General features: G+C 32.0%; 1 protein-coding gene across 2 annotated transcripts; it reads right to left on the reverse strand.

Annotated features, from left to right (window-relative positions):
* Nucleotides 1-1,913: 1,913 nt before the first annotated feature.
* LOC129320577 (probable LRR receptor-like serine/threonine-protein kinase At1g74360) lies at nt 1,914-6,046 on the reverse strand. Of its 2 annotated transcripts, none has more exons than XM_054966099.1 (2): nt 5,715-6,046; nt 1,914-5,517 (listed from the first exon to the last, which is right to left on the reverse strand). In XM_054966099.1, exons 1-2 carry the CDS (start codon nt 5,776-5,778, stop codon nt 2,297-2,299), a joined length of 3,285 nt encoding a protein of 1,094 aa, XP_054822074.1. In that variant the 5' UTR covers nt 5,779-6,046; the 3' UTR covers nt 1,914-2,296. The 2 variants fall into 2 exon arrangements, with proteins under 2 accessions (XP_054822074.1, XP_054822073.1); XM_054966098.1 differs by having other exon boundaries at nt 1,914-5,520.
* Nucleotides 6,047-15,591: the final 9,545 nt, after the last annotated feature.

Consider the following 15,591-nt stretch of genomic DNA (forward strand, 5'->3'; position numbering starts at 1 on the left):
ATTATATTGGTATTAATGAGGTTGGTAGAAATAACTTATAAATAAGACCGAAGAAAGTACGTTGTTTTTTGGCCAAAAGAGAAGTATGCATTCATTCATAAGTCCAGGTGATATGTTGTTTAAAGATGTATATCATTCACAAACTGATGTAAGTTTTGAGCTTATAAATAAAAGAAGATCAACAGGAAAAGAAATTGCAACTTCAAGATCATAAAATTTGTTGAGTTATATGTGGCTGCTAGTATTATGTAATTAGATGGAGGTGATCACGAGGTGAGGCAAAGGAGGGACAGCTTCAATATTTTTAAAACGTTGGAAACATGATAAACTAGTGTTGTCAAACAGCAACAATATGGTGCATGAATCTTTGGGCCAAAAAACTATGGTGCATGAATCATAAGGAATATAAATAAAGCAGATGCTTCTTATGCCTTATGAAGGCCATACTATTGACTGTCATCCCGCTTGTCCTTGCGATGGTCTTTTTATTTTTTATTTTTTTGGGGGTTGGGGTTTCTAGGATTCATGAAAATAACCAAGATAATAAAAAGTAATTACTAAATTATATCAGTATACATATTCCTTGATGTGTGTTGGACAATATGCATTCAAATCAAGTTTATCATCATCATCATCATCATCGAAGACTCAGTTGGTCATTATTTCTTTGCACCATTGATAGAAGAATATGTTCAGAGAGTGAACAAAGTGATGATAGATAGGCTTCAGAGTATAATTAACCAGATAATAGTATTTTCCACTGATTGAAGGTTTTTTTCAATCACATCAAAGCTGCAGAAACTGTAGTGCTGGAGATTCATCAAAAGGGAGAGAAACCCTAAAACAATACTGAATCAGTGTAGTATACAATCATAAATTTGAGCCACTTCTTCAGCATAATAAAGGATGGATAATCATATGTGAAAGTGATATGACTTCCTAGGTAAATTATATTCTTACAACTTACACTATGCATATTTCTTTTCCTGATCAAACACAACAGGGTTCACTCGAGAAGCATTTCAAATCATAATCAGATTCACCTTTTGAATTATAAACCTTGCCAGAGTCTGCTAGTTAAGTAATAACCGAAATGCTGAGGATTCATCAAAACAAAAAGAAAGAGAATAAAACTACTAAAACAGTGTGGGTTAGTTGGGGTTGTTTAGCTTGTAACTGTCTTGATTGGTCTGATATCATCTCAACCCAAAACAATTAAGACGGCACTTTGCAAAACCGAATAGAAAAATGGTTCAGGAGGAGACGGGATATGAGATTACCATCGGAACGTCTTATGCCGAATATTATATATATATATATATGTTATTTTTTATTTTAAAAATATACACTAAATATATTCATTATGTTAATATAATTTATACTTATATTAATTATATCAATATAATTTATTCTTTTGTTTATCTATTTAATAATTTTTATTTATATCATTTTTTGCTTTATTTTTGAAAGAATAATTAACTTAGCATATCTCAACTAAAATAGAACAACAATGATTTAATATTGTGCCTAGCTTGTTTGTTGCTGCCGCCGTTATAGCCTAAAAATTGCTTGTAATTACTATCATAATGTATAGTTACGATTAATGTAATTCAATAATTGACTTTAAATTATTGTGATTTATGTGCTTGGTGTTGTTTTGATTTTAAATTTAATAAATTATATAATTTAAAATTTTAATACATGTTATTATTCAGATCATTTTTCAATATTATTCGATTTATCGAAACAACAAAACATCTCATTCTTGTCCTGATCCTATCTCGATTCCTAACGAGACGGGACAACTTTTAAGACTGAACACGGGATAAAAATTTAGTCTCAATTTTTTTTTCAAAATAAGACACAGGACAAAAGTGTCTCAATCTCGTCCCGTCTCGTGAACACCCTTAAAGTTAATAAGACTGAACAACTTCATCAATATAATGAATCATGGAAAGTTCATCCTGTGAACAAATAAGAACTCATAACCACCCTAATGTGGAGAACTTGTCAACTATTTCTGTTAAGAAAGATAAACAAAAATAACCACCGCAACGACCGATTCATCCATGAAAAAAGAAAACAAAACTGAGAAGCTTCTTCAGCATAATGAATGATACATGAAGATTTCTGTATACACAGAAAACAATCATATGTGCACGGGACATGATTTTCCTATGTAAAGTATAAACTACTTTACAACAATATGGACAATTGCCTGTTTGTTTATTGTTTTCTTCTCAACATCCTATATACTTTTTATTTTCCTTCCTTATCAGGCACAAAATGCTTCACCTCACCAATGACTCAGATGTTCATAGCTTGAATCGCTCTTGGGATTATACACCTTAATCAACATATCCAGAACCTCCTTCATCGTAGGCCTAGCCTGCGGTGTCTCCACCGTGCACCTCACCCCTATCTTCAATAGCTTCATCATCTCCTCCATCCCTTCAAGCAAACCAGAACCCATCAGTACCACTGGAATCACCGGCCGGCCGATTGGCCTATTTCTTCCCTGACCTATCACCCTCCTTCCCCATTCCACCAAACATTCCTCCCCTCCGTCTAATGCTCTTCTTCCCGTCGCCAACTCCATAGCCAACACTCCATAACTGTAGACGTCACCCTTCGTCGTCGCCTTCCATGTGTGGCCGTATTCCGGTGCCACGTACCCCACTGTCCCAGCTACCATTGTGCTGACGTGGCTACCTCCGACATCAACCACTCTGGCTAGTCCAAAGTCCGTGACTTTGGCCTTCCCTGTTTTGTTGTCCAATAACACATTGCTGGCCTTCACATCTCTGTGAACGATTGAAGGGTAGCACTCATGGTGTAAGTAAACCAAAGCTTGAGCAACGTCAATGGCTACTTCTAGCCGTCTTTTCCATGTGAATTTCGTTCTGTCAGTCACGAGATCTTCCAAGCTTCCACCTGAAATGTATTCATAAACCAGTATTTTTTCTGAGCCGTCAAGGCACCAACCGTAGAGTGTGACGAGGTTTGGGTGGGGCCAACCGAAGCGATGGCCACTAAGAACCTCCATTTCTGCTCTGAATTCTTTTTCGCCTTCAAGTCCTTCTCTTTGGAGTTTTTTCACTGCCACTTCTCTCCCATCTGAAAATATTCCTCTGTACACTGTTCCGAAGCCTCCTTTGCCTATGATTCTATTGTCTGAGAAATTCCCTGTGGCTTTCAAGATGTCGGCGTGTGTAAAAGCTGTCCTATCCAATCGAATAACCTTAACTATATCCGACAACCATGGGGATGAGGTTCCAGACTCATGGTCGAGTTTTGAGACTGTCAGGAGTGGTTCTTCTGATGGGGTTTTTATCAGTAGACAAACGATGACAGTAAGGAGACCAAATATTAAGAAAGCCAGAGTGAGAGCAAAGAACACCAAGATAACAGAGAGATTTATGGATTTTTTGAGGGCTCTGTTGTGGGAGGTCGTGTTTTTCTGATCATTGGTGGTGTTGTCAATGAAGCTTGGAAGATGCAAGAGGGGATTCCCCAAGTACGAGTATTTCTCGAATGTAGCTAGTTGTCCTGCAGATGGAATCTCACCTGATATCAAGGGATTATAAGAAATGTTGAACTTGCTGAGCTCTGACAAGTTGTTGAGACTTGAGGGGAAAACCCCAGAAAAATTATTGTAGGAGAGATCGAGATTCTGTAAACACTTCATGGTCCCAATTTCCCAAGGGATTTCCCCAGAAAACTCGTTTCTTGTTATGTTCAATACCACAAGCCGCAAACTTTTCACCTCTGCAGGAAGTTTCCCAGAAAATCTGTTAAGCCCCAAATGCAACATGCTCAGGTTCTGCATCGTCCCAATTTCTGGAGGAACTTCACCTGAGAGTTGGTTCCCACTTAGCTGGACATAGCCAGAGATTTGAGATAATGGTGAAAATGTCCCTGCATTGCAAATGGGGAAAATCCCATACCCTTTGAGCAATCTGTCCCAAATGCTTCTGCAATTCTTCCTCGTAAGGATGTCATACACAAAACTAAATGGAGGGTAATCTGCAGGTATCCATCTTTTCATGGCTAAGCACTCACCAGAGCCAGCACTGACCGTCTCATATTGCCTATTTGATTCAAATGTGGCCATGGCGTTTCTTCCTATATTGGCCAATTCAGGTGGGAATTTTCCCGTGAGCTTATTATTCGCAAGGTTTATCCATAATAAGCTCGAACAGTTTCCCAGCTCTCTTGGGATTTCACCTGTTAATGAATTATTCGCAAGCATGAGCCATAAAAGAGAGGTTAACTTTCCAAGAGTTGGTGGGATTGGCCCAGATAAGTTGTTGAAAGATAGGTCAAGAGCTTGAAGGCGAGGCAAGTTTCCAAATTCAAGTGGAATAGGTCCTGTGAATTGATTGTAGGCTAACATTAATAACTTCAAGCTTGACATTTGAGAGATTTCTGTGGGTAATGGACCTGAGAAGTTGTTGCAGCTTAGGTCCAAGCGTAAAATATTTGGCAACTTGAGAGTTCCTGATGAAGATAATCCTCCAGTGTAATTATTTGAGTGTAACAGAAGATACTTCACCTGCTTGAATTTCCCAAATATCTCTTGTATGTTCCCACCAAATTGATTTCTAGTTAAATCCAAGAATGCTAAATTGGTCAGGTTCAAAAGTTCTTCTGGGATGTCTCTTGAGAAATTGTTGTTCCCCAAGTACAATGCTTCAATCCCAGAAATGGAACCAACTTGTTTAGGTATTGATCCGTTGAATTTGTTGCTGGAAAGATTCAGGATCGTTAAATTCTTGCAGTTAGCGAGCTCCTGCGGGACATTCCCTGTGAACATATTTTCTGAAATGTCAAGTACTTCAAGATTGCACTTCACTGGAAAAGCTGATGGAGGGATTGTCCCACTGAGAACATTCTCTGAAACAGAAAACATTCTCAGCTTCGCAATTCCCATCCATATGCCCCCACTCAGCTTATTAGTGCTCAAATCCAAATACTGCAATTTCAGGCACTGATCGAAGCACTCATCAACCCTACCAGTGAAGCTATTCCCTGAGATATTCAAACTGATCAGATTGTCACAAATGGCAGGGAAATGAGACCCAAGATCCCCGTGAAGCCTGTTGCCTGATAGGTCCAGAGTTTGTAAGTTCGTCAAGCCAATCAAATTCAACTCTTCGGGAAGAATATTGTACGAGAGATTAAGATACACGAGCTTGTGGCACCGCCTCAAGTCCGCCGGAATCTTGCCGGAGAGTGTGTTCCGGGAGAGGTCAAGGTGCGTGAGTTGAGTGAGCTGAGAGAAGTTCTGGAATATCTGGCCAGTGATTTTGTTGCCGGAGAGGTCGACTCCGACCACCCTCCTCGTTGTTCCATTGCCGCTGCACGAGATTCCCGACCATTCACAAGGATTCGAACTGCTCGTGTTCCAGTTAGTGTAACGTCCTTGGTCTACTAGAGTTTGATTGTTGAGATACGATTTGAGCTGGAGCAAAACTTCTCTGTCTGTGTCCAAAGAATCTCCGGCAACTATTTTACCTGCTGAACAATCAACATAACCAAAATTGTCTCGGCTAGGATTTCCAGAATAAACAAATACTGTTCGCAGAAATTGATGATATAAAGAAATACAAGTACAAAGACCAAAGATCAATCCTCTTCAATAAAGAATCCTTAAGCATCACGCAAAACCCAGAAGGGATGGGAACATAAAAGAGCGAGCTTTGAAGCAGTACCAGAGAAAATGATTGCGAAACAGATCAATAGTAAGCCCCAGGAATCTGTTACATGCTGTGACATTTATGTAGCTGTTTGTATTATCTTCTTCCACCTCCACCTCCTCCTTCTCCTTGTCTTCTGCAACCTATCTTTCCTTTTTTCCTCAGAAATCATATACAGCGAAAAACCAAGAGCGGAATTTCGAAGGGTCAACAAAATACGAGAGAGTTGAGGCCATCAGGATGTCTGTTGGAGTGCAATCGCTTAAGGTATAAAAAATTGAACTTGGACTGGACGGATTGGTACTTCAAATACTTCGTTTTTTCTTGAATGTTGTGGGGTAATGCTAGTTTAAAGAATTGCAATTAATGAGAAAAATACAATTTTTTTTTTTTAAACGGTGGTTGGGAGCTGTGTTTCTCTGTTTGTGAGTGTCAAATCAGGTTAATATGTTTCCACTTTCTGGTGTTTGTTGATTTATGATGGATGGCTCGAGAGGGAAGAATCCGGACACTCACAGGGAAGAAGTGGGCGGTCGAGCCGCCGTTGCTGACCCACCGGTTCGGGGAAGCTTGAACCACAAAGATTTTGACCCGAATGTGTCGACTTTGAAGTTTGACCTTTGAACTCTAAACAAGAGACACTGACAATTACAAACATGCTTCTTTTGCGCGGATCAAAAATGAGACAATACGGTTTATGTCTAGTTGATTTATTAAAAAATTAAAAAGAAAAAGGGGAAAAAAAAAACGGTAAGGTTAGAAAAAGACGCGGACGATCAATTTGTTGTTGGGTGGATGGACTTGGAAGATTCGTAGATGATTTGGCAACCATTAAGATTGTTAATGCTCACGATTCGTGGGGAAAACACTTCCATGGATTTTAATTTGATAGAGTTGAATCTTTTAGTATCCCTCGTTTAGATTGTTAAGCTTGATAGTGCGTTTCCATTTATTTTTAAATTTTTTAATTAAACAAATTATTGATGAGAAAATATAACTTTTAATCCTTAAAATTTTTTTAATGATTAATTCAATCCTTGATTTCAAATACTTAGTTGCTAATAGAGTATAATAACATTGTGTGGTGACTACGGTTTATATAATCAACAATACCTAAGAAAATAAGGTTAATTGTTATTGTATATATCAATTTAATTCTCAAACTCTAACTATAAACAATTTAAGTCTTTTAATTTATTGACTCAAAACAACTTAATTTTTATAGTTAGTTCAATTGGCACAATTTGACCTCTATACTTCATTAACTCAATGAGTCACAAAGGATAGAGTTATAAGAAATCAAAATTTGCTAACTAAATTGATAATTGAGAGAAAGTTTGGGGGCTAAAAAATTACATTATTTCAATCTTTAACCAACATTACTTTAAAATGAGTGAGAGAAAATACTATTCTAAATTGCAGTCGGGAAATACTTTAGTAAAATAATTGAGGGCTCATTTGTTGAAATTAGTTGTTTCCAATCAATCGATTTTATATTTAAAATCAAACTCATAAATTTAAATAAATTCCATCTCAATTCAAAAGAATAGAAAAAACTAAATGCAAAAGCATATCTAAATCTACAAGCAAATATATCACAAGATTTCAGATATTGATGTATTAATTTATTGTGATCTTTTAAATTGTAAATATCTAAAACTTTCTCATGGTTCTCCCAAAAAGGCCTATGGAGCTAGTTTTTTGTTAAACAATCGGGGGACCACAACCCCTATTATAAATTTATATTTGTGATATTTATAATTAAGTCCATTAACAACTTATAAATATTACTCAGGTCTCCGCACGTTAATTCTATAAAAATTACGCCTATGAAATCTTAAAACTTGTCCAAATAGACCACTTTAATTTATTCAAGCTAACAATGACCACATATTATTAATATTTACATGTGTGGCCCCATGGTTGAATTTTATTTCAACACCATTTGCTTGCTAGAAAAGAACAAAATGTAATGGATTAAAAAAAATGATAGAAACGAATTAAATTATTCAATCTCTCATGATGAATATGATAAACTAAATGCCACATGTTCCAAATGTAAGAGTTACCACATTCATCACAAATTTTATAAATTATGATTCTCAACTTCATAAATTAAATCATCTTCTTTTATGAACATGTTGACTCATCTCTTATCCACCTTTGATAATAATATTTTTACATTTACTTTTTAATTCATTCCTTTCCGAACCGGCCCTGAGCAGATTAAATGTTTGATAAATTGTAGAAAACTACCAAGTGGATTTGCCATGAATTGAACCGGCAGCATAGACAAAGAGCCAAAAACAACCGACCTACGGCTCCCATGTAACCAAACATGGTGCAGTAAAGAGTTAGGGCAAATTACCAAGTTGGTGTTCGGTATAAATTGAGAGTTCATGTTTAAAAGAACCATTTCTTATTTTAATCCAATCATGTTCATGAATCATTGTCAACGATATTCTATACCATGTAGAGTACTTGTGTAAAAAAGTAAGGGCAAGTTAATTAATTAATGCTGTAAAAATATCTTAAGTAATAATGTATATCGTAAATATTTACAATGATCTATTGCTTAAAAAATTTCTACACATAATATACTTGACAGAACATGGAGTGTTCACCCAACTTACTTTATCATGATTAGCTGTAACTAACTTGTAAATTTAACATCTTATACTTTGTCTGTTCAAAAATTTAAGGCATTTTTAATTGAATTTTACCTTTAATAAAATAATTACCTATTTTTAAACTAACCATTTCTTTTTATATTTACCCATATTAAATAAATAACAATAAATATAAAGTCATTCATTAATAAAAACATTTTTTTAAAAAAATAATGATTACACCTCAAAAAATTAAAAATACCTTGCATTTTTTAACATCAAATTCTTTAAAAAATATTTTATATTTTTAAAAAAGAGGGAGTATGAGATTTGGGATAAGTTGCATAGTGCATGATTCATGAATAAATGCACTTTCTATAGACTTTACATAGATATATAAATACAGATCCCTTTTTTATAAATTAAAATTCTCTATTCAGTGACTGGACTAAATTGCTAAACAGCGGGACAAAATTGTATCCATGAAAACAAGGGATAAAAATAAAACTTAAGATAAAGTTAGAAAAAAAAATGAACGCAAAAGTTCAGATAAAGTTAAAAGATTATATTGAAATTGAATAAGTTAAGAAGAAAATTAAAACTTGAGCGAATGTCAAAAGATCACATTAAAACTAAATATAATTAAAGGATACAGATTGCCAGAATTTTACTCTTAGCCGAACAACAGCAAACCAAACCCACAGAAGCACTTGTCAACGTCATTAGTGATGTAAGCCAGGACTTGAGATGTTAATTTTCACAAGCTTTGCTATTAATTAAAAAACGCAATGACATGAAGAGTGAACAAATATCAAGCTAATCGGCTGAAAGGGACGGCTAACTAAACCCATTTCTTGTAGTAATCTATATTTTTTCTATTTCTCCCTAAATTTAAATACCGAAAATTACAATGTTTTTTTAATCTACGGCATTACTGCGAAGCCGTATTTTTTACTAGTGTTCAACTTTAATTTCTTTTGCATCTTTGCGTGTAAATATCTAAAAAAATTCTGACAAGTATGCAATATATTTCCTCCATTAAAAAATTAAAATTATTTTTAACCTAATCTAACCCTTAATAAATTAGTTAACTGTTTTTAAATTAATATCATTTTTTAATATTTATCCTCATTTAATTTGATATTTTACTTAAAAATAAATATAAAATAATTTATTTCTCAAGGACATTTTTACAAAAAAAACATTAATTACACCCTTTTTTTTCAATTATAGCGTACGTGTTAGGTGTTTTATCAGATTAATGTAGTATTTCATGTAAGGATTAATAGTAATGTCCAAATTGTCACAAATTATTTCCCAGGGAGAATGATAATTAAAAATGAGATAGAAATGACAAATTAAAAGTGCAACAAATAAAGGAGGAGGATGACAGGTTGAATGCCCCGCGTGTTAGGGTCGAACGATAAAGACAAGTCAAGAGAATTTTTGGGAGAAAAATTTTGTTTTATTCTATGCGTCTTTTTAAAAGGACAAATGCAATACTACTAATAATAATTCATTATGCCCCTATTCATAATCTCAGTGATAATTTATAGTTCACTTGTTTCCCTGTCTTCTTTTTATTAATTATTATAAGATGAATTAAGGGTTGGTTTGAAAAGGTGAAAAAATTCTGCCATGTTAAATTATATTTTTAAATGTGTGTGTATTTCTTCACCTTTTTTTTTTTTTCCATTTCTTCACCAATTAAATGGTCCCTTCCAAAGATATGGCAGGTCCCACAGCCATGGAACGAGGGCTCAACAGGATACATGGATGGTTCAAGTTGCAAACGATGTACGAGGAGAGTACCGTGAGCTGTGATTTGCGGTCGTGTTTCTTTTTCTGCAAGGAAATGAATAAATATACAGGTGAAGGTTGGAAAATATTCACACTAATCCCGTTTAATAATGTTATAACGTTTTTGAAATATAATGTTAAAAAATAATCCCTTCAATAAATAATATAAACACATTTTAACATCAATCCGAGATATAAAACTCTTATTCTCATAAAAATATATTTTATTTTTTTCATTTTATACCTATTCCTAATTTATGATGATTCATAAATTCACAAACAAAGAAAGAATTTAGACTAATAAATATAAGGGTAAAATGAATTTTTTTTTAACAAATACTAAGATATTTATATTTGGATCAAAAGGAGTGTAACATAATTTGAATATTTCAATGTATTAAATAATATGATTTTTTTAAAAAATATCCATAATTAATAAAATATTCTAATTGAAACAATATATTAAATAAGGATTTTACCACAGAATTATATTAAATAAGGATAACCATGCCAAAAAAAAGTATAATTTTAAATTTCATTAATTAACTTATTAGAGAATATAAATTAGTTAAAATTGTCTTATAATGTGAGTATACATACTAAAAAAAAACTGAAGTGAAATGCAAGTGGGATACTCTCATAATCTCATACAGCTTAAGCAAAGTCTTTTAGCCTAATTAACGCGTGTCAAGGTCCCCCAGCCACCGTTAAAAGAAAAGAAAATGACATGCAGGTTCATTTGAAGACATTTATTAACAAGGAATATGATCACAGTTTTGAGTAATTCTAGAATCATTCATTGATCAATGGTCGTCATTTATGAAATTTATGTAATTATAAAATTTCTCCTTTTTTTTCTTTTTGTAACTTCTCTTCCCTCTACCATTAGAGTCCATGTTGACGCCAATGTCATCGCCATTTGCATTCATGTTACAGTTCTTATCTACCTTGCAAATCTTTGCAACTCATTCATAGATGAAAGAAATAAAGCTTTCGAATTAATTAATTTGAAGAATAATCTTAGAAAAATGGAAGCAACAGGTGGTTAGACTCTGCAGAATAAGCTCGTCTCTCACGAAGATAATAAATCTTATTTTTGATTGAGAAATTGCCCACATTTAATACTGAATTGTATCTCAAATATAATTATTACTTTTGATTTAAGGACATGTTCACACAATAAAAAAAATTCTTAAAAAATGAAAGTATGAATTATATTTTTTTTAACAGAATAAGTTCCTTTTGAAATATATTTGAAAACGCATAGTAAAATTATAAACATCACTGATGGACATACAAATTCTAGAGAAAGACATGTATAAATCATCGTTGGGAGACCCAAAAAAAAAAAAATACTTTGCAAATCACCTGACATTAAAAAAAAAAAGGAAATAACGGAGGAGCTGTAATTTAAAAAAAAAAAGTAAAAATGGGAGCATGAGTAAAAATTAGTCTTCCGTCTGGTTAGGATTAATGCTTTGATTGAGCCAGCGTTACGTGCTATTTTTCCCATCATTATCAATATCAAAGGGTCAAAAGAAAATGAAGGTTTATTTATTTATATCAAAATTCTGCGTTAGGGAATTTCTTATCTCTCACTCCATCCGTGTGTCTGGTCCCATGCACACGACTTCTTTTATAAATATATATGTCATTTTCAGGTTATCTTCAAAGAAAAATTAATTAACTGGTTAAATGAAATTTCAAATTTGCTAATGAAATGTCCGTCGTTGAATAAATAAAAACGTAATCAACGGTGTGAGGTGATGATGACACACGTGCCGGCCTCTGTCACATTCAATCTTTGATTAATTCTAAGTTGATTATATTGACAAATTGCCAATGTTCCCTTCCTATATACGGTTTGTATTATTATTATTATTATTATTATTTAATTTTATGTAAAAGTCTATAGTCTAACAATATGATGAAACCTTAGACGATGCGAGTTAGATTTTAGAGTTGGATCAATTATAAAATATTATTTAAAAAAGATAATGGCTGCAATAGAGATAATTAGTTCTAGATTATTCAGTTGTCATTCTTCTCAATCTCTTACATTGGAAAAGGTTTATAAAATAGTCTTGAAAAATAAAGGCGTTTACTAAGTAAATCTGTTTTTATTTTTATTGAAAAATTAATTAAAAAAAGAAAGCAGCTTAGAATGTGATGAGGATTTTGTTGAGATCATCAAGCTCGGTTTTTTTTTTTTTAAATGCAGGGACAAAGTTCATTATGTATATAAAATCTTATCATTTTGCGTAGATAATGCTAAAAAAAGTTAATGATAAAGACAATCGACTAATCTCTACAAAAAGCCATGGGATGGAATATATTTGTTTGGACTTCTGAGTGATCACACACACACACACACATTTTGAAAAAAGAAAAAAAATCATAACACACGATACTTAAGTAGACAAATGTTAATTTTTATTTATATTTGTAATTTGTAGAATGGAATTGACAAAAAAATCCTATCAAAATAGTCAAACGATAAAAAACACCACAAAATGAGAAATTTATTTTGGAGTTCTCAAAGACTTATCTTTTTTTTTTTTGCAAAATTATGTTTTACCCAGCCAAAATATGAGAAGCGTGTGGTTATTAAAAATTAAATTGAAATTATCAATAACAAAGAAAAAGTTCAGTGCAAAAAAATAATGAATATAAAATTATTAATGTAGGAAGCATGGTTATTAGTTTAACTACACAATAACAACAACTACGCTCCCATCTTAACTACTGTAACTTAGATTAACAATTTCATTTTAGATGTTTACAAAAAAGTTGTCTGTAAGTTTAGTTTAGGTATATAATAACAGTCATTTCTCTGCTACTATTTATAAATTAATTTTAATATATATTTTTGATATTAAGAAAAGCTTTAAATTTTATTAATTTTATCTAAAAATTTAATAAATTCTTAAATTTGAACATATTAAATACACATACTTTTAAAACTATATTTTATCTCTTCAGCACTCGAATGAGGATAAAAGGAAAAATTTATGATAAAAATTTAATAATATAACTTGTAAATGAAACTAAAAAAGTTCTTCGCTCTCTACTTTATAAATAAGATTAGAGGAGATATGTTTTTTATATTAACAAATTTATGTCTGCAATCAACAATTTCAGTTTAGGTGCTAACAATTACGTTTTTTTAGTATTTTGCAATTGCTCATAAACATAATCTCAGAAAAAGTCATGCCAGATGAGTCCTGGAAGGTATTTACTCAATGTCACAGTACTCTTTTGTCGTTTATTTATTTCAATGAGATTTATTTATTATCATTTTATTTTACTTAATAAGTAATATTGAGTTAATATTAGTTTTTTTTTTCCGAGAGTTGATAGTTTTTTTTTTTTTTGCCCTATAGTCACCTGACTAAGTTATATCCGAGTATCATCAAATTTAATTGGAGGTGATTTTTAGAAGTGTTTTCTGTATCCATACGAACCAGAACCGGGAATCACGCCTATAGCAATTTAAAAACCATATCGATGTACAGCGTGATCTAAAAAAAAAAAAAAAATTCAGTACATCGTGACTCAACCATGTTTCAAGCTGTAACACAAGGAATAGAGATCCTTGCTTTGGTCGAGGAATCAAAATTTGATTAGTTAACCTAAAAAGCGAGTCAAAAATCGCGTGCCTAAGCTAACTTTTAGAACCAAACCATGACCTCCTGAATACCTAATCACTACGTTTTTGCAGTTAATAAATTTTAGAGCCAGCAATTTAGTGAGTTGAGTTTATTCTAATTGGATTTAAAATATTATATCTTTTAAAAAGTTCATATAATTAAATTCAACCTTATTTTTTATTGGGCATGTTTGGACTAGCTTGTCAAATTTTGTCTGAATTGTCAATTTTACATATATATAGAGTTTTACATATATATAGAGTTGGTCATTTCAATGATTGGACTTATTCAAGTTGTGCTCAATTGGAGCATAACTTAAAGTATCATACATTTTGAAAAAAATTTATATAACCAAATCTCAATCTAATTTTTTTAGGTGAATTCAGGATAATACGTTAGATTTAATTTAAATTGTCAGCTCTAATAATTAATAAATCTCAGCATGCTTAATTAACTGCGCCCACATAAAAACAGCCGTGTTTGGGAAGTTCTCAGCAATTTCACGTTTCTTTCCCTTTTTCATAAAATATATTATACTTAAGAGCAAAACACCAAAGCAAACCTACCCGTCCATTCCTTGAGCTCGAAGCTTTTCCCAAAGAAAAGCGTGTCTGCACAAATTTCATATTAAACCAAAAAGCTTAAAGTGTGATTATTTATCCACATCGTGGCAAACAAAAATTAATCAATTACTCACAATTAAAACCAGCTAACATAAATAATTTTGAATTAACTTTACATTGTTACGTGAAAACGAAATTTACATGGTATCATCTTAAGCTGCATGATGAAATCTAATTCGCTTTAAATGTTCTGAAATTTATTATTTATTACAATTAAAATGATTTTTTATTGGGGCAAGATTTATACTTTCATCCAATTAAATTAAGACATACGATTTTTTTTGCCAAAAAGTATGAATTTTAATGTGTTATTAATATAATAATTTATCTTGCAATAAATAATGTAAAAAAGATACACATCTTTTAATTTAATTAGAAACAAGTATCTTAAATATATAAGGTTAAACAAGTAAGTTTTTATAAAAAAATTATTTAGTTGAAAATTATGTTTATTTTTTGTTGTATTTTCTCTCAAATAATTAATTTGAAATCCATATAATGTTTTGCATGAAGAAAAAAAACATATTTATCAGAAAGTCATCCAATGTTACTTGTTAATTTTGAAGTATTAAGCACACAAAATTTAGCCCTTAATTTAAGGGAAGTGAAAAGGACAGAAATAGGGGGAGATTTCAATGAACCTCATTTTTTTTTTTGGAAAATAGACCATTAGGATTATAAAATTTTAATAGAGAAAAAATGGTAAGAAAAATCAATTTTAAAAAAACTTTTAACACAGATTCACTATTTTTTGGTAAATCATTCTCATTGGAATTCTTCACATCCCCTTCCTTTCTCTTAAACTAAACAAACTATCAAAACACTTTTATACAAGAGATCATGGGTTCAATCTCATTTATAATTTCATGTCAGGTTCAAATTTTTATTAAAAAAAGAATTCACATTCAGTATTCCACCATATTTTGAACACGATTGCTTTCAATAGGAAGATGCTTGTGAGCAATTAAAAAATGTCAAGCATCTAACAAATATTAATTTGATGATTTTACTGAAAAATAATAGCATGTATAAGGTGTAAAATATAATTATATAAGTAATTACAAAAAAATGAATTTATCAATAAAAAATAAATATTTTTGTATTCACCATGCATCCCTTTCAAGTAATAAGAAATAGAAATAAAACAACTAAATATAACCAATAAGCATTGGTCATAGTAGACAGGGTTATTGCCCTCAAAGTATAAAGT

This window comes from Prosopis cineraria, unplaced genomic scaffold (assembly GCF_029017545.1).
Source record: "Prosopis cineraria cultivar Desert tree isolate PC_DT_omini unplaced genomic scaffold, ASM2901754v1 PC9, whole genome shotgun sequence".
NCBI classification, from domain to species: domain Eukaryota; kingdom Viridiplantae; phylum Streptophyta; class Magnoliopsida; order Fabales; family Fabaceae; genus Prosopis; species Prosopis cineraria.

What these genes read in the sequence shown, in the direction of transcription:
- LOC129320577 (XM_054966098.1), bottom strand. Translation starts at nt 5,778, where the DNA reads ATGTCACAGCATGTAACAGATTCCTGGGGCTTACTATTGATCTGTTTC. An exon ending in TTTCGCAATCATTTTCTCTG is followed by an intron (nt 5,521 to 5,714) that starts GTACTGCTTCAA and finishes TTGATTGTTCAG; the next exon opens with CAGGTAAAATAGTTGCCGGA.